Genomic DNA, 23,074 nt, shown 5'->3' on the forward strand with positions numbered 1-23,074 from the left:
CCTCCGATCAGGAGGGATCAAGCCGTTCGTAGTTCACATTTACATGTTTATTTAAACTATAGAAAGGACGAGCTGAATATAGCCGAGCTCGCCTGGTGATTTTCAGTAGTAGTAGCGCTTGAGATGCATCGAATTCCAAGATCTCGGCACTGGTTTGCCGCCCATTGTTAAGAGTTCGTACACGCCGGGATGGACGACCTTAGACACTATATACGGTCCTTCCCAATTAGCCCCCATTTTTCCGGCGTCCGGTTCGGCGGTATTTTCAAAGACCTTACGAAAGACGAGATCGCCTTCGTCGAAATGCCGATTGTGGACTTTCTTGTTGTAGTACTTGGCTGCGGCGAGCTGATAGTTCTGGATTCGTAGGAGTGCTTTGTCTCGTTCTTCTTCTAACTCGTCGAGTCTATCCAAGAGCATCTGACTGTTGAGCGCGGTATTTTGAACGAGCATTGTTCGCCGGAGGCTCGAACTGCCGACCTCAGCTGGTGCCATCGCTTCCATCCTGTAGGCTAAGGAAAATGGGGTTTGGTTAGTGGACGTCCTGGGGGTTGTTCGGTAGGACCAAAGTACTCCATCAAGCTCGTAGGCCCAGGCACCCTTCTTGGCGTCTAGTCTTTTCTTAAGACCATCGAGTATGGTTTTGTTGGTAGCTTCGGCCTGGCCGTTGCCTTGTGGGTATCGCAGCGTCGACTTGCTTAGTTTGATCCGCCATTTTGCACAAAAATTTTCGAATTGCAGGGAGATGAACTGCGATCCGTTGTCAGTGACTATTTCATATGGGAGACCGTGGCGACAGATTACGTATTTCCAGACGAAGAGTTGGACGTCCCTAGCTTTGATATTTGCGTAAGACTCGGCCTCGACCCATTTGGTGAAATAATCGGTTAGGACGAGTATATATCGCTTTTGTCTGGAAGTTGGTAGTGGGCCAATGATGTCCATCGCCCAGCGCATGAAAGGGTAAGGAGCTATTCCGGCTCGTAGGAGTTCAGTCGGCTGATGAATAATGGGGGCGTGTCGCTGGCATTTTTCACACTTGGCGACGAACTTTTCGCAGTCAGATATCATAGTTGGCCAATAATGGCCGTGCTTCTTGATTCGTAGTGCTAAGGCTCGGCCACCTGAGTGATTTCCCCCAGCTCCTTCATGTGTCTCCATCATCACGCGTTCAGTGTCGTCGCCGTGTATGCAAAGCAAAAGGGCTCCTGACGCCGTCCATCGAAGCAAATGATCTTTCATCAAGGTGTAGTGGGTGGCTTTAGCCTTTAATCTCCGCTTAGCCCATTTGTCTGTCGGCACGTCACCGTCAACTAGGTATGCTCGGATTTCAACTCGCCAATCAGTCGCGTTGCTGCCAGACGCAGGTTCGCACCCCCGGTGCGTCCTCATCGTTCGATAGGTGGTTCTGATATCATTGGGCTGGTGGAGTGCGAGACAAGTCTCGGCATGCGTTTCACCTATGCTCGGCGTATCAATGCTTTCTACCGGGATGATTCGTCGCAGATCAGGGTCCGATGTCGAAGCGAGTGCTGCCAAAGCATCGGCCGGAGCGTTGTCCCCTCTGGGGATTTTGATTAGCTCGAATTTGTCAAAACGTTTTGACAGAATCTTGATGACATCAAGGTAGGCTGCCATGGGCTTGCTTTTAGTGTCGTACTCACCGCTGAACTGGTTGGTGACAAGCTGAGAATCGCAAAAAGCTCGTATCCGTTTGATCTGCATTCCGTTAGCGAGCTTAAGCCCGGCGATGAGTGCTTCATACTCGGCGACGTTGTTGGTTGCTTGGAATCGGAGACGGAAGGATTGCTCCAAAATTTCTCCGGTCGGCGAAGTTAGTCGAATCCCTATCCCTGACCCAAGATGAGAGGATGCCCCGTCCACATGTAGGGTCCACCGGTCATCTGACGGGTCATTGGGTGTTGGTTCGGCTTCCCCGAACAGTAATTCAATCAGAAAGTCAGCGAGTACTTGGGACTTTGCAGCTGGACGAGTTCGATACTCAATGTCGTACTCGCTAAGTTCGATTGCCCATTTTGTTAGTCGGCCCGATTGACTCGGGCTGTGCAGTATAGATCGTAAAGGTTGGTTGGATAGGACAGCGATAGTGTGCGACTGGAAATACGGTCGGAGCTTTCAGGGCAACCTTCTCGACTGTCGGGTAACGAGTTTCCGCGTCGTCGAGTGATTTGCTTATATAAAAGATGGGTCGTTGCTCTCCTCGATCGTCTTTAACGAGTACACCGCTGACGGCCGACTCTGAGACCGCGATATAAAGAAATAAGATTTCGCCGAGCTCCGGTTTTGCTAAGATCGGTGGGGTCAATAAATAGTTCTTTAGCTCGTTGAACGCGCTGTGACAGGCCTCGGTCCATTTGAACTTGCCCTTTGTTTTGAGAAGCTGGTAAAATGGTAGACACTTGTCGGTTGATCTGGATATAAAACGGTTTAGAGCAGCGATCCGTCCAGTTAATCGTTGTACTTCTCTGGCGTTCTTTGGTTGTGGTAGATCAATGATCGCCTTAATTTGCTTCGGGTTCGCCTCGATGCCTCGTCTGGTTACCAAGTACCCAAGGAATTCGCCGGATTTGACTACAAATGTGCATTTGGCCGGGTTAAGCTTCATCCCATACTTATTAAGGGTATCGAAGCATTGTCGCAGATGAGTGATATGATCCTTTGCGTGCTGTGACTTGACGAGCATATCGTCGATGTAGACCTCCATAGTCCGGCCGAGTTGCTCGGCAAACATCTTATTGACTAATCGTTGATACGTTGCTCACGCATTTTTTAGGCCGAAAGGCATGACCTTGTAGCAGTACGTCCCTCTATCTGTGATAAATGATGTTTTTTCCTGGTCGTCCTTGTGCATTAGAATCTGGTTGTAACCGGAGAAGGCGTCCATAAAGGTTAACAGCTCGTTGCCTGCAGTCGCTTCGACGAGCTGATCGATTCTTGGCAATGGGAAACTATCCTTTGGGCAAGCCTTATTAAGGTCGGTAAAATCGACACAAATTCGCCACTTTCCATTCATCTTTTTGACGACCACCGGATTACCTAGCCACTCTGGATATTTTACTTCCACGATTGACCCGGCGCCGAGGAGTTTGTCAACTTCGTCGTTCACTGCTTGCGATCGTTCAGGCCCTAACTTGCGCCGTTTCTGTTTGACCGGCTTATGCGTTGGGTCGGCATTGAGCTCATGGGTCGTGACACTTGGGTCGATTCCTTTCATGTCAGCCACGCTCCATGCGAACGTTGAGATGTTGGTTTTGAGGAAGAGTATCAACTCGTTCCTCATGGCGGATGTTATCTCTGTGCCGATATTTACGCATCGTTTCTTGTCGTTCTCGTCTAGGCTCACCTCCTCGACCGCGGCAACGCCCTGTTGGACGGCAGTCGGCTTTCCGTCTGTCGGTGACGTGCTACTGTCACCGACCCGCTGCTTTGATTGCTATAAATTCTTTCCGGTGCGAAGCTTATGCTCGATCAGGAAACAGGCCCGTGCAGTTTGCTGATTGCCACGCAGTGTGTATATTCCTTTCGAAGTTGGGAACTTAACGCACTGATGATATGTTCCGAGGATGACGTTGTAGATCGTTGGCTTGTCGATGACCGCGAACCGGAAGTATCTGGCTATCCCCCCAACGAAGATTGGTAAGGTGATGGTGCCGACGGACATAAGATGATCCCCGTCGAAGCCCGTTAAAGAGTGACATTCTGGCATAATGTCCCCTTCGCCGACTTCCATTTTGGCCAACACGTCTCTGAAGATGACGTTGACTGAGCTTCCAGTGTCGATCAATATTCTCGTCACCTCGCTTTCTCCGATCAAGAGTTCGACGACCAATGGATCGTTATGCGGTAAGTCCAAACCTTCTAGATCTTTTCCGTCGAAAGTGATTGGCATGCCTTCAGCCTCGAACCTTGTCGGCCAAGATTTCGTCATTTCAGCTTTCTTAGTATAATCTCTGATCGCTCTGACCGAATCGTTGCATCCGGCTAGCCCGCTCATTATCATGTTGATTCGTCGTATCGTCAGAGGGCGTTGGTCGGGCTTGCGGTCTGTATGCGGTCGTTTTTCGTTACCGCTGTCTTCGCGCCGTTCGGTGAGTAGGTTCTGAATTTCCATCTTGTCTTTGCTTTGGTCGGCTAGTACCTTTGAATCCTTGACGAATTTTCGAGCGATATATTCGGCGCGCTTGGCGTCACTTCGTCCAGGTCGGGTTGTCTTGCTTCTGTCGGGCTCGACGACTATTGCCCCTTTCTTGTATCGCTCCATCAAGACCTTCTGGAGGTAGTGACTCTCGTCAGTTGCGTGGGTGGTACTCTGATGGTAGTCGCAGTACGGGGTTGCACTATTTTCACCTCCCTCTTTCCGTATATACTTGTTTTCGCCGATCGTAAAGGTTCGGCGAGTTCGATCTTGGTTTTTGATGAAATGTTGTCGAGGCTCGACGTAGTCAACCTTTGGAGCCGCAGCTACTGGCTGTTTGGGTATCGCACTTGCCTCCGAAGAATGCTTCTTAGCATTGATAGCTTTCTCTTCCTCGAGCCCAATGTGTTTTGCGGCTCGGAGTAATGCCTCGGCTACGGTCTCGATGTACGTTAAAGACAGCTCTTCCTTGAACTGAGATTCATACCAGAGCGCATTTCAAAGTGCGACAACTGCGGCAGTGTCCGGAATTGAAATGTTGACGTAAACTTCCTTGAATCGCCCTATAAAGGACCGAAGCGATTCTCCCTTGTGTTGAGTTAAGGCGTATAAGTCGGCATGGGAATTCTTATCCTCGAACAAAACAGAAAACTGCTTCAAAAATTCGGTTATCAACTCCCTGATACTATCAATTGATCCGGGTGGGAGTCTCGAGAACGAGCTCAATGCGGTTCCTGTTAGATGCTCGGCGAAAACTTGACAAGCTCCAGCGTCGTATTCCACCGGGCTGAACTGTAAAGGGCCAAGGGCTACGCCAAAGGTGAGTAAGAAATCTCGCGGGTCGACCGTTCCGTCATAGTGACCCAACCGTGGCTTGACTGCCCGTCTGACCGTCGTCGTAGCGAGTCTTCGAGAGAACGGAGTTCGCTGTGTTGCTTCGAGCATAAGTCCGACTTGGGGTGCCTTATCCGTTGCTTTTTGAATCATTGCGGCCATTTCTTTCATTTGCTCTTTGATTTATTTTAGCTCGGCGTCCTTCGTTAGATCGGTTACGTCGTTATTCCGCTCGATAGGGTGCTGGGCAGGATTACGTCCTAACCCGCTGGTTTGCACATACGACCCTGGCGTTGTTCTTACCGAGGTGAAGTTCACTTGGTTGAGCCGAGCGTTGTTGAGATGGTTGATTTCATCTTGCGAGTTAAACTGTGCCGCAGTGAGTGCATCCAAACGGTTGTTTGTTCGCTCTTCCTGCTGGTCAAGGCGTGTTAAGATTCCTCGGAACAGCTCGTCTATGCTAGAGACGGGCTGGTTGTTGAGCAAAGAAAGTTGTGTCGACGCCTGTGGTGCTTCTGCGGTCGCAGGGGTCGTCAAATTTGTAGCTATGACGAAGGTCTCCGGACTTTCTACTGTCACGGTCTTTCTTGGAGCGTCCGACATGGGAAGGACTGTCTGCTCCGCTTGATCCATTGCCGGGGTGATCGTTCCCCCGACGAGCTTGCTTCTTTGCTTCTTTCCTTGTCAATTACTGTCATCTCGTCCAGTCGGTGTAGGTCCGTTCTTCAATTTTTTAGAAAACTTTGACTTGGCTCCCCCTACCTGGAGCGCCAAATTGTTGATGTCCCTTTCGGTCACAATTAGTATGTTTAGTTCGGTCAAAGAGGGTCGAAGTTCTCTTCTATTATATTGATGTCGAAACACAAAAGACGGGCTACAACGCGACTTAAACGGGTTACAAAAGTAGACGAGGATAGTAGACGAGCTGATATCTCGTCGATTCTCCGAGCTATGAGCTTAGAACCGTTGACTTTTGCTTGGACGAGCTAAGCTCTTGTACTTGTTGTACGAATTCTCCTGCTTTTCTCCGATCGCCTTTTCTAAAGGCCGTACACCCGTATTTATAGGGAATCGTGTCGGTTCGTCTAGGAAAAATACCATAATACCCTTTTCTCTCGAAAGGGATATTTATGGGCTTTTTCCTGGGCCGGGCCCTTTTGTTGGAGTTGGATTTACCCCTAACACAGAGTTCCAGTGACCAGTGAGAGAAGATGAACAATGAGCGAAGACAGTGAGGATTTAATTTTATAGAACAAGTATTTTTGCATATCATCAGCATATATGTGTACGGGAGACGAATCAATTTATCATTATTTATGTAATTGTTAATTGTTTAGAACAAGTTTCAAACAATGCATACTTGTAGGTTAAATAAATATATAATGTTTTCTATTAAATTAGTCTTTTTCGACCGTTGTATCTGCACATGAGTCATGACAAAGACGACCATGTAGCATATATGTGTGAGAGAGTGAGATCTTGTAACGAAACAGTACTTTATTTCCATGGGAGACAATTTCGTCTAGCCCTCTCTATGCGAAGCAGAGTATTTGACAGTTTTTCTAAGAAAAAAGAAAAGAATATATGTTTTAATAATAATCCAACTCGAGGAGGGTTGATATCAGAAATATCTCTAATTAGTATCCTAATTCGTAAGGTTTAATAGATTGAGAGGGTAACTAAATAAATATTGTAAACTAATGAATGAGCATCAATCACATAAAAAAAAAACCTAAAGTACTTTTTTTTTTATTTTGTCTTACAGACCTCTCTCTCTCTCGTTCCTTCCTCCAGCAACAGAAGGAAGAAGAATTTCTAAATCGAAGAAGATTCATCTCTTTGCTATTGGAAGATGAGTGGTACGGTGAAGGATGTCGCATCAAAGGCGGAGCTTGATAACTTGCGCCAGAGCGGCGCACCAGTCGTGCTTCACTTCTGGGCTTCTTGGTGTGACGCTTCCAAGCAGATGGATCAAGTTTTCTCTCATCTCGCTACCGATTTCCCTCGTGCTCACTTCTTTAGGGTTCGTCTCTTTTATTCTCTCTTTCTTACCAATCAAATTCTTTTATTCTCTTTCAATGGTTTTTTTTTTTTTTACGGTTTCTTCTATTATAGGTCGAAGCTGAGGAGCATCCTGAGATATCTGAGGCTTACTCTGTTGCTGCTGTGCCCTATTTCGTCTTCTTCAAGGTAGATTTATAGGTTTCTTTTTTCCCTATGATTTCACCGAAAGTTTTAGGATTTAGGGTTTTTGTTTTGATTGGTTTGTGTCTCTCTGTTAGATTATTTCAAACTGATAAGCTAATCTGGTAGAATTAGAAGATGATGATTCCCCTAACAATCTAGGTCCAGAGTTTGAAGAAGACATTATTAGCAGTACTCCTTGATGCAATCATACTTATTTGATTCTTTGTTCTGTTCTGATTGGTTCCCCTAACAATCTAGCTCTTGAGTTGGAAGCATACATTATTAGCAGTACTACTTGATGCAATCATATTATTAGCAGTACTACTTGATGCAATCATATTATTAGCAGTACTGCTTGATGCAATCATACTTGTTCATTCTTTGTTTGGTTGCAATTTTCTGTCTTTATAGCATTGAGAGTTTGTTCAAAGCTTGAATCTTTGTCATTGTACTGTAGTGGTTGTTCTGAAAGTTGGTATTTATATTGACTGTGAGTTCGTTTCTTTTCCTCTTATTGAAGGATGGCAAAACTGTGGATACACTTGAAGGAGCAGATCCATCAAGTTTAGCTAACAAGGTTGGCAAAGTTGCGGGTTCTAGTACTTCTGCGGAGCCTGCTGCTCCTGCTAGCTTAGGTTTGGCTGCTGGGCCAACGATTCTTGAAACTGTGAAAGAGAATGCGAAAGCTACTGTACAAGACCGTGCTCAGCCTGTATCTACCCCTGATAGTCTCAAGAACCGTTTGGAAAACCTCATCAATTCTCACCCTGTCATGTTATTCATGAAAGGTACTCCTGAGGAGCCTAGGTGTGGGTTTAGCAGGAAAGTAGTTGACATCTTGAAAGAGGAGAAGGTTGAGTTCGGAAGCTTTGACATACTTTCAGATAACGAAGTGAGAGAGGGTTTGAAGAAATTCTCTAACTGGCCAACGTTTCCTCAGCTGTACTGCAACGGAGAGCTTCTTGGTGGAGCTGATATCGCAATAGCGATGCATGAGAGTGGTGAATTAAAAGAAGCTTTTAAAGATCTTAGTGTCACTTCAGTTGGTTCAAAAGCAAGTCAGGATGAAGCTGGAAAAGGAGGAGCGGTAAGTTCAGGCAACACGGGCTTAAGCGAGACCCTCCGGGCTCGCCTTGAAGGTCTGGTCAATTCCAAACCAGTTATGCTGTTTATGAAAGGAAGACCGGAAGAACCAAAGTGTGGGTTTAGTGGGAAAGTGGTTGAAATTCTCAACCAAGAGAAAATCGAGTTTGGGAGTTTCGATATACTCTTAGATGACCAAGTTCGTCAAGGGCTTAAAGTGTATTCAAACTGGTCGAGCTATCCTCAGCTCTACGTGAAAGGTGAGCTTATGGGTGGGTCAGACATTGTTTTGGAGATGCAAAAGAGTGGTGAGCTGAAAAAGGTTTTGTCTGAGAAAGGGATCATTGGAGAACAGAGTCTTGAAGATAGGTTGAAGGCGTTGATAAACTCCTCGGAAGTGATGCTTTTCATGAAAGGCTCACCAGATGAACCGAAATGCGGATTCAGCTCCAAAGTTGTGAAAGCACTGAGAGGAGTAAACGTGAATTTCGGATCGTTTGATATCTTGACTGATGAAGAAGTAAGGCAAGGGATTAAGAATTTCTCAAACTGGCCAACTTTTCCTCAGCTTTACTACAAAGGTGAGCTCATTGGAGGATGTGATATCATTATGGAGCTAAGTGAGAGTGGTGAGCTCAAAGAAACTCTATCAGAGTAAGTAAGATAGTCTTTCTGTGCTTTGTCATGGTGAGAGAGAACATTTTTAAGCTCTGGTAATAATATGTTTAGGTTACAAACACATTGACATTGTTGCTACTCCAAGCTTTGTCTTGTTATTTCTATTGCTGAATGAGTTTATCAGATCCATCACATTTTTTTCCTCCCTTGTATCAACATAAATTGATGCCTTTTTTTATCTTAATAACATGCTTTTAAAATCGAGCAAGAAACTAAAATTCAAGACAAAGGAAGCTTATTTACATACTCGGTTTAAAATAAAACAAAGAAAGCTTGAAGCGACGGCTAGGATTAACTCCAATCTCTCTGTGTCGAGAGTTCTTTAAGATCCAACGGCTGGTATTAAACTCCTTTATGTCATCAAACCGAATCAAAGCAAAATGAAATAATTTGTTTAGACCAAAACTTCAATCGAAATGAAATAATTTTTTTGATAGCCACTTAACAGATTGTTTTTTTTTAAAAGCTTTACAAGGTTTTAAAAGGTTTTTATAAAACTTTTAAAAATTTCAAAAAAGTTTTACAAGGATCTTATAGGGTAGGTACTCGTGTGGGTTTAGCAGGTAAAGTAGTTGACATCCTTAAAGAGGAGAAAGTTGAATTCGGAAGCTTTGACATACTTTCGCACAACGAAGTGCGAGAGGGTTTGAAGAAATTACATGCGCTAATATGGACCGGGTCCAATTACTCAACCAAACCCGGTTTGGTGGGACTTTTCTCCGGGTCCAATTCCTTTGTATAATTGGAAAAAATGTTAAATGAGCTTAGAAATTAGAATAACAAAACAAGGTTATTAGAAATCCTTTATTTATTTGAACCTAATCGCTCTTTTGATTTTGAATTGCAAAAACTCAATCATTCTCTTGGACCTCATACCATCATAAATGATCATTTTTCCCCGAAATGATATGACCAAATAAGGAAACCCCAATTCGTTAAGTTTTTCGATAGAATCAAAACCTTTTCCCAAGATTTACCACTCCATGTCATATAAACTTCCATATAGGAATTTACACATGGTGAATTAAATATGAAAAATATTTGAGTTCACCCTTAGGGATGAACCCTTTGTTCACCTTCTCTTTGATAAACCAATGAAAATATGTTAAGTAATATTTTATTTAAAAATTAAAATTATAAAACCAAAACTAAGTACGGAGACAAAATATTTGTAGACTTTATAGTAAATAAGCTTAAATATCAGTTTGAATTTAAAACTAATAAATAAATTACTTAATTTTGATTTATTAGGTTATATGTCGATTTATGTTTATAAATAGGATTTAGATTTTACAATTAAACGAAATTATATGTCGGTTTGAATTGACACATAAGAATTAAAATTAGATTTTACCATAAAAAGAGATTACATATCAGTTTGGGTTGACAATTGAGAATTAGGGTTTAGATTTTATAGAATTGTCGTAAAATCTAAACAATATTTTTTTCTCATAATAATTTTAATTTATTTTTTAAATAAAATATTACTTATCATTTGCCACTAGAATTACGGTCACTTCTCAGTTGTCTAATTTTTATGATGATATTTTCATATTATAAAATAAAATTACAGCACAATTCTATAAAATATCTCATTTTTTCTCTTCAGTTTTGCCAAAATTTAATTATGAAAGAACAAATTTCTTTGAGCTTTCTTATGTTTATGTAACTTAGAGCATATGTTACATATTATGCATATATTCTTCTAATAGTTACTTGGGATTATTAAATTTATCTTTAATTTCATGTTTTTCTTCTAATTTTCAGGAAAACATAATTTTTGAAAAGAAATAATGAACTTATATGAATTTTGGAATATTATTATAATATTAGTATAGGTTTATTTTAAAATTAGTTAGACAAGTATTAAATTATTACGTATGAGATTACGATATATGGAACAAATATATTAATGTTAGTTTTTCAAATATGAGATAATATTTGTTTTCATTTTTTTCATTGAAGATTATGTTTTATTAATTTTAATTATTAATACCAAGTAAAATATAAATTAGATATAATACACATATTCTTTTGATATGAAAATTATAAGTCCTACAATTTGGGATTGAGTGCATATAATTAAAATCTAATTTTATTATGATGTAATACTGTTAAATTGTATTGCAGGGTGGAGTGTGTGAACTCTAAATCTGGTTTTTTTATAACAAATAAAATGTAAAATCAATATTGGAATACTACTAAAAATTTCAGGCCATGATTTTTTTTTTTTGTTGGTTTTTAAATGAGTTCTAGATTTTGGTCTTTGGTTTTTGGTTTTTGTAATTTTTGATTTTTGATGTAGATTTTAGTTTTTGCAAAATATTGAATGGTAACTTGATTAGTTTTTTGTTTTTATATACACTTATTTAATTATTTTGGTCAACATATACTTACTTCATTTTATATGAACAAGAGAAATAAAAAAGTAACGTTGAAAAACCCATAAATTTTGGTTTTTGGATTTTATGAAGGAATTGTCAAAATCCTCTAAAACTTCCTAAATTTTAGAAAATCTATTTTTGTTATAATTGTAAATGGCTTAAAAAGTGGATTTTGCATAATAAAAAAATCTGTTGCCATTAACACGCTAACATATTTTCTTATACCAGTGTATTTAGGCAGACCTAATTTAGTATGTATATAATAAATAGATAAATTAATATTGGTTGATTAATATAAATATTGTTTTCAAAACCTACCTTGTTAAAAAAACTTATTATAAAATTTATATTTTGATGATATACTCTTGACTTGGATAACTGAAGTTCATAAAAAAAACAATGACAAATTATTGTCTTCAGTACAAAATTTGCATGTTTTGCAATATTATGAAGGTTAGACAAATTCGTTTTTGAAATAACATTCAAAATTTTGAATCTAAGAGTTAATGATCTCAATTATCACAATAATCGTAGACTCTATTCTTGGTTGGTTATGATGTCTCTCTTGTTTCAAAGTCTGTTTAAATAATCGTAGTAGACTCTGTGTACTTGGTTGGTTTCTAAAAATTATCGTGTGTTTTTGCTCCGTATTGATCTCCATAATTTTTTAAACTTTTTCAAAATTTTGAGAAAAAAATAACATGTGGGAGTGGGATACTCATTTTTACCTTAATCAACAAGCCTAATCTTATATAGATTCAGGTATTAAGAGTAAAGAAAAAGCTTGATGCGACGGCTGGAATTAAACTCCATTATGCGATCAAACCAAAATGTCTTAAAATCAAAACAAATGAAAGATCAGTTTAAAACCAGGCTGCAATAGTTAACAAATAAACCAAACTGCAATCGATCACATAAACCAAAATTAATTATTCGTTTTCAATAATTAATCCAAAAAAAAAACGAACCAAAATATCTCCAAACCAAATTGAACAAAAAAATTCCAGTTCTAACTCCAAACCAAAAAAATAAATAACATTTAAACCGAACGACACTTAACCGGAAAACCAAATGTTCGGACTTGTTAAAAAAAAAAAAAAAAAATTAATTCGTTAAACCCTAAACCCTTTTGTGTGGAGTTGTTTGTTGCGTCTCTCTCCCCATCGCTCCTGCGCCGCGTTTTCCTCTCTGAAGCTCTTTTCTTCGATTCTCTCTTCTTACAATCACCAGTTTGTTAATCCCAAAATCATTCCTTAGAAACCCTAATTTCTGGTTCGAAGCAGCAGTACACACTCGAAGATGGGAATCTTCGAACCGTTTAGAGCAATAGGTTACATAACGAGTACGGTTCCCTTCTCCGTCCAGCGATTAGGTACCGAGACTTTCGTCACCGTCAGCGTTGGCAAAGCTTTTCAGATTTATAATGTAAGTAACTCCGCCCCCATCTTCATTACTTTGACTTGCGTGTTTTTGTGTTATTCATTAGATTTCTTGGTTAATTTGGTTTCCTTGTCTCGTTTGCTTGCAGTGTGCCAAGCTCAATCTTGTCATTATCAGTAAGTTTTTCTGAAGCATAAACTTAAAGATTGAATATTTGTCTAAGTTAGTATCATTCTGGTTTGTTTCATTGAGCTTTGATTTTCTAATAATCTAATTTGGTGTTATCTTTAAGGTCCTCAACTCCCAAAGAAAATTAGAGCTCTAGCTTCTTACCGTGACTACACTTTTGCTGCTTTTGGAAATGAAATCGCTGTTTTTAGGCGTGCTCATCAGGTAAAAAAACTTAACTTTGAGCATGTTCTTTCGCTTAGCAACTTGAAAACTTAATCTTGATTTCTACAACTATCTTGTTTCTCATTGTGGATTTGTATCAGGTAGCAACTTGGAGCAAACATGTTGCTAAAGTTGACCTGCTACTATTGTTTGGAGAACATGTGCTAAGTCTTGATGTTGAAGGAAATGTGTTCATTTGGGCATTCAAAGGAATCGAAGAACATCTAGCTCCCATTGGAAATCTTCAGCTTACTGGAAAGTTTACCCCGAGCTCTATTGTTCACCCAGATACTTATCTGAACAAGGTTAGTCCTACTTGGTTCAGTGTTTCATCTTTTTTACTTCTGGTGTCCTCTGTTGTTGACAAGACTATATAACTCTATTCAATTTTCTCTTACTTGGAACCACATGGTAGGTTCTTGTAGGGAGCCAAGAGGGTCCGTTGCAGCTATGGAACATAAATACTAAGAAGATGCTCTATGAGTTCAAGGGTTGGGGTTCATCTGTCACCAGTTGTGTTTCGTCCCCTGCTCTGGATGTTGTTGCCATTGGGTGTGCTGATGGAAAGATCCATGTGCATAACATTAAATTGGACCATGAGATCGTAACATTTGAACATGCCGCACGAGGTGCTGTTACTGCTTTGTCTTTCAGTACAGGTAAACACCTTAGTCCTGTAGTTCTTATTTTAAAGTCCTTGAGTGCTTCTTGGTTTTAGTACCTTTTAAATAGATTTCGCAGCAAAAAACATTTGTCTTCCCCTTTGTCTATTACATAGCTATACCATCTATGCACTCAATGTTTCATGAATTAGATTTGTTCACACGTGTTTCAAGCTCAAACGATTCATGAGTCTAAGTTGTAATTGTACTAGTAGCTTTTTTCTTGATTTAGAGGGAAATATGTTCATATGTCCACTTTACAGTGCTAACATGTGTATCCTGTCATGTTAGATGGACGTCCTCTTCTTGCGTCTGGAGGTTCCTTTGGTGTCATAAGTATCTGGAATCTTAACAAAAAGAGGCTTCAGTCAGTCATAAGGGATGCACATGACAGTTCTATAATCTCATTGAACTTTTTAGCAAATGAGCCCGTGCTAATGAGTGCATCATCAGATAACTCACTCAAAGTAAGCTGAGGTTTCTCTTACCTGTTGAATTTATTTTCATCCACTATGCCAAATATAATATCTTTTATTCCTTATACTTGTAGATGTGGATCTTTGATACGAATGATTCTGATCCTCGCCTATTACGCTTCCGCTCTGGGCATAGTGCTCCTCCTTTGTGTATCAGGTAATTGGCTTGGACGTCCGCATCTTACTGAATTATCTGATGAATTATAAGATTTTTAATTTTTTGGTGTGTAAGTAGCATTTATGATCCCTATACATTGTTAAAGTAACTAATATTGATCACCCTGATGATAATTTCTGCCAGTTGGCTATTTTTATAGTGATGAATGTCTTTCTTAGAAAGAGAATTTTCCTCATGGTGGCTATATCGTGAGCATGCCATTAAAAGGTCTCTTAATCTTATTTGACTTCTAAATGTGGTAGGTTCTACTCTAATGGACGGCACATTTTGTCTGCTGGCCAGGATCGTGCCTTCCGTCTCTTCTCTGTCATCCAAGTAAGATATGATATAGCTTTAGTAAATTTCATATCAGGATTATAGCAAAGATAACAAAACACATTGAAAGTCTGTACTATAGAGCTATATTGTAGACATTGACTATTCAGTTGTTGCTTTACGATCACTAATTTCATTATTGTCATATTAAGTAATTAATGATCATTTTCCTCATCATGTACTGGTTTAGATGCAAAGTTTACAAAATTGGCTGGTATTTTTGTTAGATGTCACTGGCAAAAATTTAGTGTTTTTTTCTTGTTTTTTACTCACCATACCTTACACTTCTTTTGATAAGAATCTTTTCATCTTCGTGTTTGTTTGAATTTTTCATGAATCTGATTGCTCTTTTAAATGTTGAGTTATTGTTTCTTAATTTGTGCTGTATATTCTTCCTGAAGATCTGTCCATTGACAATAACAGTTTTTACTTTTTACATTAATTACTTCCATCAGGAGCAACAAAGTAGAGAGCTTTCTCAAAGACACATATCCAGGCGAGCCAAAAAACTCCGACTGAAGGTATAGCCTGATAATTTCTTATGATTTCTCTTAAGTTTTCAAGGGCGAGTTAGCATGCTTTTAAGTGGTTCTGATTCAATTTATCAAATATTATGCCTAATATACTGTGTTTAGATTTTGCGTGTTCGTAATTACATGTATGCTTGGAATTTATATACTTTCGCTTATATTATTTTTCTTCTCTATGTAGGACGAAGAGCTTAAATTGAAGCCTGTTGTTTCATTTGATTGCGGTACTTATCTATATAACTTGATCTTTACTTTTCATACAACGATGTTGCTTGGCTTCTTTCTATCACATTCTTAATATTATGATGTCTGAACAAAACAAGACTTATAGGTTGAAACCAATTAATTTCTACAAAATTTGTTGTGTAGTAATTAGATCACATTCTTAATATTATGATGTCTGAACAAAACAAGACTTATAGGTTGAAACCAATTAATTTCTACAAAATGTGTTGTGTAGTAATTAGATCCAAAGTGGCTGTCTCTCTGTCAATAGAGCAATCGTTTATTGGTTGATCCCCTTAGAGAAAGTACTTTTTTGTGAAGTGGAGCTTAGCTTTTATCTTATGTTGTCCTATGAATTTGCATGTTGTTGACGAGAAAATTGCATAACCCACAACTTGTTATTTTCTGGTTATGCCTCCTAATGACTGCAATTATTTTGTTTCCAAAAATTGAAGCTGAAATTAGGGAGCGTGATTGGTGCAATGTTGTCACTTGCCACATGGATACAGCAGAAGCATATGTATGGAGACTTCAGAACTTTGTTCTTGGAGAGCATATCCTCAAACCATGCCCTGAGAATCCAACACCAATTAAGGTTCAAGATCGAAATTGACTATCCTTACTTCTAACTTCTATCACTATTCTTAACAAGAAAAGTAGATGTGCGTTAGTACTTATAGGTTGAAATTGTTTACTTTACATTATTGACCCTCTTGAAAAACCAATCTCATAAAAAATAAGTTTAGTTACAGTTCCTTCTAGAATGTTCAGGGTTTCTTGGTACCTTTGAACCATCTCTTTTTAGCAATACTGTTTTTTTCTTTTCTCTCTAGTGGTTGTTGAACTCTTAAAAAATTGCTTGTTTGATAGGCATGTGCAATCAGTGCCTGTGGAAACTTTGCAGTAGTCGGAACAGCGGGTGGATGGATTGAGAGATTCAACCTCCAATCTGGCATCAGCCGGGGTAGTTACTTCGATATTTCAGAGAAAAGTAGGTACGCCCATGACGGAGAAGTTATTGGAGTTGCTTGTGACTCCACAAATACACTCATGATAAGTGCAGGATATCATGGAGACATAAAGGTTTGGAAAGATTTATTTGTTCATCCTTCAAGTCATTATTTGCTTAATTGGCTTTTGCCTACCTTCAACATTGACTCTAGGCTATGACTCAAAATTGACTGTAATATATCGTTTGTGTAATACAGGTTTGGGATTTCAAAAAGCGGGAGTTAAAGTCCCGGTGGGATGTTGGATGTTCATTGGTTAAAATTGTCTACCACCGTGTAAATGGTATATTTCCTTATTCTTACCCTACTTATTTTCCCTTGTACAGTCTCGCATATGTATGTTTTTCCGTCATTTTCCCCTAGGGCATCACTGTATTGTCTCTGACTTTGCTAAATCCTTATCCCTTGGTAGGTCTTTTGGCTACGGTGGCAGATGATTTTGTTATCCGTTTGTATGATGTTGTGACACTAAAGATGGTTCGTGAATTCAGAGGTCATACAGACCGTGTAACGGATATGTGCTTTAGTGAGGATGGCAAGTGGCTCCTCTCATCTAGCATGGATGGAAGTCTTAGAATTTGGGATGTCATATTGGCAAAGCAGATTGATGGAGTGCATGTCGATGTACCGATAACAGCATTGTCTTTATCACCAAATATGGACGTTTTGGCAACTGCCCACTCTGATCAGAACGGGGTCTACTTGTGGTAAGTTCTCAAACTAATCTTCCATTCTTTTTTTCTCACAGTTACAATTACAATTTTTCTGTAATAGTTCAGCGAATTCACTCTCTCCCCTGGTGACCTGTCAGGGTTAACCAATCCATGTTCTCTGGGCTTCCGAGTGTTGATTCTTATGCTAGTGGGAAAGATGTCGTAAATGTTAAATTGCCTTCAGTCTCTGCGTTGACATCTTCTGAAGCTGATGATGATATGGAGACGCAAGTTTTAGAAAGTTCTGAAACTCCACAAGCTAGCAGTTTCTCAATTTCCCCTAAGCAGATCCCAGAACTTGTTACTCTGTCTTTATTGCCAAAAAGCCAATGGCAGAGTTTGATCAACTTGGATATAATAAAGGTTTGTATATTCACAACTTTCATTTATGTTATTCGCGTTGTTGCTTCAGCCAGTTTTTTTTTTTTTGTGGAAATTAATCTCAATTAATGTTTGATGTTGTTTCATAGGCCCGCAATAAACCAATAGAGCCTCCCAAAAAACCTGAAAAGGCTCCTTTTTTCTTGCCCTCAATTCCCTCGCTTTCTGGAGATATATTATTCAAGCCAAATGACTCGGAAGCTGATGGGGAGAATGAGGAGAAGAATAAAAAGGATAGCATGAAGAACTTTGATGCATTGGAATCTCCATTCTCAAAACTTCTCAAATCCTCATGGGATTCAAAACACTGTAAGTGGGGTCTTTGTTTCAAGGTTTACATATTTAGCAAAAGCTTTTCTCTTTGTTAATGAGCTGCTTGTACTTTTTGCAGTTTTAGATTTTACCAACTACATAAAGAGTTTGTCCCCGTCAGCTCTCGATATGGAGTTACGGATGCTGGAAATCATAGATGAAGAAGATATTGAAGAGATTATCAAAAGACCGGAGTTTATATCGATTGGGCAACTTCTGGATTACTTCATCAACGAGATCTCTTGCAAAAACGACTTTGAGTTTATGCAGGCGGTTGTGAAATTATTTCTCAAGGTAAATGAAATTACAGATACCTTTTGCCTTTTTTTTTTGGTTCGGGGTGGGAATGATGATTCTTATCAAAACTTGGTTTTATTTGTTCGACAGATACACGGTGAGACCATAAGGTGCCACCCAAGTTTACAAGAGAAGGCAAAGGCGCTTTTAGAAACTCAGAGTTTGGTGTGGCAGAAGATGGATAAGCTTTTCCAGAGCACAAGATGCATAGTTACCTTCCTTAGCAATTCACAGTTTTGAAGATGCTCATTAACAAATATATTGCTCTGTTTTTTTATGTGGCGCTGTTTTTTCACAAAATAGCAGTTTTGAAGAGCTTATAATATATTTATTACCCCTGCATTGAGATTGAAGATGTAGTCTGAGAAAAAAACAACGAACAAACAGAAAATGTTGATGTTATTGTGAACCTTTGGTTGAACTATTAGTTTAGTATAAAGCCTAAGCCATCCTAAATCATATGATTAACTCTTAAATGATAAATTTAAAAGACCATTTTCATATATCTTTTGGTTTTCTATTATAGTGATATAGACCTAATATAACATATTTGTTCTCCAAGGTACAAAAATCAACGATTGTACAAACCCCTCATACAAAACAGAGTTTGATGTTAAAAGTTTAAGTTAAGAAGAAAAAGAAGAAAGTAAATTAATTAGTCAGACTTCTGTGTAGTTGAGAGCTTCCTCTTCATTCTGCTAAAAGGTCCAACTCTTCTATCCATAATATACATGTAAATCACTTGTGACCATGACTTATATGACTCCAAACCTTCATAGTACTCTCCTGCAATCTCCTTCACCAAATGCAGCTTATTTCCCGGTATCCTCGGGAAATCATGGTGCTCGTTATGGTATCCGACACTCCATGTTAGCAAATTCAATGGACCGTAATACGAATAAGTCTCTTGGTTCGGGTTAAAAACATAATGTTCTGAGATAAAATGTCCCGCCATTGGATGCATCCCGCCTCCAACAAACGTGGACAGGATTAGATACGCGAGCGATCTCCATCCGAAGAAGAAAACAACTGATACATCTAAACCAATCTGAATGAAGAAATTGATGAACTCCCAGTAACCGGGTGGTTTTGATTTGATGAAGAGTGGACGAAGAGCGTAAAAGAAGAGTTGTATGAAGACCCATATGGTTTTGGCAAAGATGTTGGTTACTAAATGAGCTTCTGTGTAAGTAGGAACGTCCATGTCAATACCGTCTACTCCTTGGAACCGATGATGCTCGAGATGGTATTTTTGGAAAGTTACTGACATTGGTACGCCGATTGGGAAGTTGGCGAAAATACCGAGCCAACGATTGTAGACAGGAGTTGAAAAGGCGAGGTTGTGTTGTGAAGGATTGCAGCTGTTGAAAGTTGAAGAACAACTACTAACGTGATCTGTATAGGCAAATAGAAGAAAATTGGTTATTCATATGAGTTAAGGTAACAAGCGAAAAAACCAAAAAACAAGTTAAAGATTTTGAAATATTTTGGTGAATGTGACATTTCATATTCTCTTATCCTTTTGTCACGTTGACGACATTCATATATACTCTAGACCGGGAATTCAGTATTTGATTCAAGTGAATAAAAAAGTTTTCACCAAAAAATATTGGATTAGAGAGGGTGTAGCAAAAAAATAAGGCGAAACCAAACCAGAATAACCAACTAGATTTAATGATAACCCTAACGATTTAAGAAAACTTTATGCTAAGTAGATATTTTAAAATCTAATATTTCTAAGTAAAATATATACAAAAAACCCTGAAAAATAGATATACAAAATACAGTATACTAAGGCCTGACTGGCAAGTTACGTTTGGCCGTAGAGACTTTGGTTGTACATGCTTTGACGGTAGACTGATTGTTTACCAACAACTTGTTATTTTTTTTATTAATATTAAATATATATTATGTCAGAAATTAATTCATATAGCATTTTAATAACAAAATAAATTCTATTAATGATAAATTAAAATTTTGAAAAATATAAGTCAATCAAATATGTGATTTTGACTCTGATTGGTAATACACTTTTAAGATATTAAAAATGTTTAAAACCTTCACAGCCATTTTTTTGTCAATCACATTTTTTTTGCTTTTAATTTTTTTAAACCTTTGAAAACCACTTTTTTCTCTTCCTTGTTTTCCCATTTTATTTAAAGCGTCAAAATTCATACAACTAAACAGTTTTAAAAGCATTTTTCTCCTTTTTTTATATTTAAAAGCTCTCCAAAAGTACATATATATATATATATATATTTACATATTTTATATTTACAAATTAATTATTCTTATTTTTTCGTTCTTTTAATATACATTTCAATAATAAATTTTATTTTTTCAAAATCATCACTAATAATACTATAAAAGAGTTTATAAAATTCATCATTAATAAGAGAATAACATTCAAAGCATTGACTAGTGGTTAATGGATTTTTGAGTGCTCATATAACTACTCAATAGAAAAAAAACATTCATAACAATTAAAAAACACTATCTGCAAGAATAATCAATCAAGAATCAATCAGCAAAAACAAAAGAAAAATCAGAATATTGTTAATTTTATGATGACTAATGGTATTATTACTATCTTTTAATTTCTTGTTCAAATGTATTGTTAGCGAAAATTTATATTGACTAGTTTGTTTTTAATCATGATATTTAAAAGAAATAGTTACATTCTATTTTTGGAAGATTACTTAAACCATTATAAATAGAGTGACAAATATGGGTTTTAATAACTTAATAAATTGATGTCTACAACTTCAAATATTTATTTCTTATTCTTATAGTTGTTTGTTTTAATTAGTTTTCAAACAAAATCATATATTTGATTGACTTATATTTTTCAAAATTTTAATTTATTCTTAATAAAATTTATTTTGTCATTAAAATGCAATATGAATTAATTTCTGACATAGTATATATTAATTATTATTATTTAATATAATAATAAAATAACAGCTATTTTAACAGTTAAATTTCTACAGTCAAATAAACTAAAGCCAAATTCTGTACAACTAAAATTTTTAAGTCAAAGTCTCTACAGCCAAAAGTAAGTCGTTAACTATCAGGGTCTTTGTTTGAAAACAAACAACTATTAGTAATGTAACTATTTCTTTTAAATATCATGATTAAAAACAAACTAATCAATATAAAATTTTGCTAACAATACATTTGAACAATAAATTAAAAGAGTGATAATACCATTAGTCAATATAAACTATCGCTAACAATATTCTGATTTTTTTTTTTTTTTTGGTGATTGATTATTTTGGCAAATATCAATAGTGTTTTTAATTGTTTTGAATGTTTTTTTCTGTTCAGTAGTTATATGAGCAGTCAAAAATTCATTAACCACTAATAAATGTATTGTTTAAATGTTATTCTCTTATTAGTGATGAATTTCATAAACTCTTTTCAGTATTATTAGTGATGATGATAAAAAATAAATTTTATTATTGAAATAGATATTAAAAGAAGGATAAAAAATGAGAATAATTATTTTATAATAATAAATATGTAAAATATATATATATATACTTTTGGAGAGCTTTTAAATATAAAAGGGAGAAAAAAAGAATGCTTTTAAAAAAATGGGAAGACAAGGAAGAGAAAAAAGTGATTTTCAAAGCTTTTAAAAAATTAAAAACAAAAAAAAGTGTGATTGACAAAAAAAAATGGATGTGAAGATTTAAACATTTTAAAAATCTTAAAAGTGTACTACCAATCAGGGCTTAAATATGGATGATACTGATTTCTATAGTTTATTTATTTTATAATTTTATCTGAACTCAAACCAAAATAAAATTCAGTTGTTCGGACTCATGTCCAAAACGTGAAAACCCTAAATCCCAAACTAACTCAAAAAAAAAAAAAAACCTAATACCGATTGTAAAAACCCTAATTAATGGTTAATGGAGCAAGCAAGGTCACATATGTATCACAAGCTCATAGGATAAAAACGTATCCAAATTTTTTAAGGATTCGTTTGTTTCTTTAACAACCTTCGTTCATGCATCAACTACAATCAAATAAGAGGACCAAGAACAAAAACAGACGTACGAGAAAAATGTTTTTTTTTAAAAACGATCATAGATCAAAGAACGAAAATGATATAGACAGAGATAGGGAACAAGGACCTTGACGAAAGCCCATGGCAGGACCAAAGAGTTGTCTAATCTGAGGGTAACAAGACAGAATCTGACGTCTCCTCGAAGCGTGAGGCTCATCAGTGTAAGACCAAAAGAAATCTGTAGCCATGACTCCTTCTCTTTCTCCGTCTTCTTCCTTTGATGATACCTTCTCACGTCCTCCTTTCCCCATTATGGTTTATTCCTTTGTTCATCTCTCCCGTCGTATTTTAGTTTTTGTTTTGTTTTTTACGGTGTGACGACGGGAGAGAATTAGAGAGAGAGAAAGAGAAAGTGAAACGAGAGAAAAAGGTTAATTAGTTTTGAAGAATGGTGTGGTGCAATTTAGGAGATGATGGTTGTAGAGAGATTTTCAATGGAATAATTTGCGGGGTTTTCTTAACTATAATATAATTAGTCATTTTTATCCTTTCAATTTTTAAATGCTTTTTGATTTTATTTTTTTGAATTTTGGTTTTCCGTCTATAATTGGATGGGGCGTTTTGTAACTTATTTGAAGTTTGTTTCTTTAGATGTTTATCATAATGCTTTAATTGAAGTATTGTTTCATCCGTACAGTCTCAAAAAAATGTGCGGATCACGTAAAATAATGTCATGCGGTTGCCTCTTCTATTGTATGTGTCGTCGATTCAGTGCCGGCTTAACAGGGAGGGCGGGCAATGCGACCGCCCCGGGTACATAGATTAAAGGAGCATATACGTATCAGAAAAGGGGCACAAATTTTTT

At 37.5% G+C, this 23,074-nt stretch overlaps 3 protein-coding genes and 1 pseudogene across 4 annotated transcripts; 2 read left to right on the forward strand and 2 right to left on the reverse strand.

Annotated features, from left to right (window-relative positions):
• Window positions 1–3,454: 3,454 nt before the first annotated feature.
• On the reverse strand, window positions 3,455–5,152 carry LOC147948206 (uncharacterized). The gene is made up of 2 exons (XM_087465747.1): window positions 4,706–5,152; window positions 3,455–4,630 (listed from the first exon to the last, which is right to left on the reverse strand). The coding sequence occupies exons 1-2, from the start codon at window positions 5,150–5,152 to the stop codon at window positions 3,455–3,457; spliced, it is 1,623 nt and encodes a 540-aa protein (XP_087321873.1).
• A 1,502-nt stretch (window positions 5,153–6,654) lies between these two features.
• LOC104716304 (monothiol glutaredoxin-S17) lies at window positions 6,655–9,138 on the forward strand. The gene is made up of 3 exons (XM_010433694.3): window positions 6,655–7,013; window positions 7,106–7,180; window positions 7,698–9,138. Exons 1-3 carry the CDS (start codon window positions 6,843–6,845, stop codon window positions 8,916–8,918), a joined length of 1,467 nt encoding a protein of 488 aa, XP_010431996.2. The 5' UTR covers window positions 6,655–6,842; the 3' UTR covers window positions 8,919–9,138.
• Window positions 9,139–12,421: 3,283 nt separating this feature from the next.
• On the forward strand, window positions 12,422–18,697 carry LOC104716315 (uncharacterized). The gene is made up of 18 exons (XM_010433702.3): window positions 12,422–12,747; window positions 12,851–12,878; window positions 12,995–13,095; window positions 13,197–13,400; window positions 13,511–13,754; window positions 14,049–14,224; window positions 14,308–14,390; window positions 14,654–14,726; window positions 15,182–15,247; window positions 15,438–15,480; window positions 15,937–16,076; window positions 16,352–16,564; window positions 16,690–16,774; window positions 16,904–17,198; window positions 17,303–17,567; window positions 17,675–17,894; window positions 17,977–18,191; window positions 18,285–18,697. Exons 1-18 carry the CDS (start codon window positions 12,622–12,624, stop codon window positions 18,432–18,434), a joined length of 2,727 nt encoding a protein of 908 aa, XP_010432004.2. The 5' UTR covers window positions 12,422–12,621; the 3' UTR covers window positions 18,435–18,697.
• On the reverse strand, window positions 18,674–22,657 carry LOC104716326 (sphingolipid delta(4)-desaturase DES1-like; annotated as a pseudogene). Its single transcript, XR_015576673.1, has 2 exons — window positions 22,337–22,657; window positions 18,674–19,589 (listed from the first exon to the last, which is right to left on the reverse strand). The product of XR_015576673.1 is annotated as a sphingolipid delta(4)-desaturase DES1-like (transcript).
• Between the last annotated feature and the right edge of the window lie 417 nt (window positions 22,658–23,074).

This window comes from Camelina sativa, chromosome 2, assembly GCF_030686135.1.
Source record: "Camelina sativa cultivar CO46 ecotype springtype chromosome 2, ASM3068613v1".
NCBI lineage: Eukaryota > Viridiplantae > Streptophyta > Magnoliopsida > Brassicales > Brassicaceae > Camelina > Camelina sativa.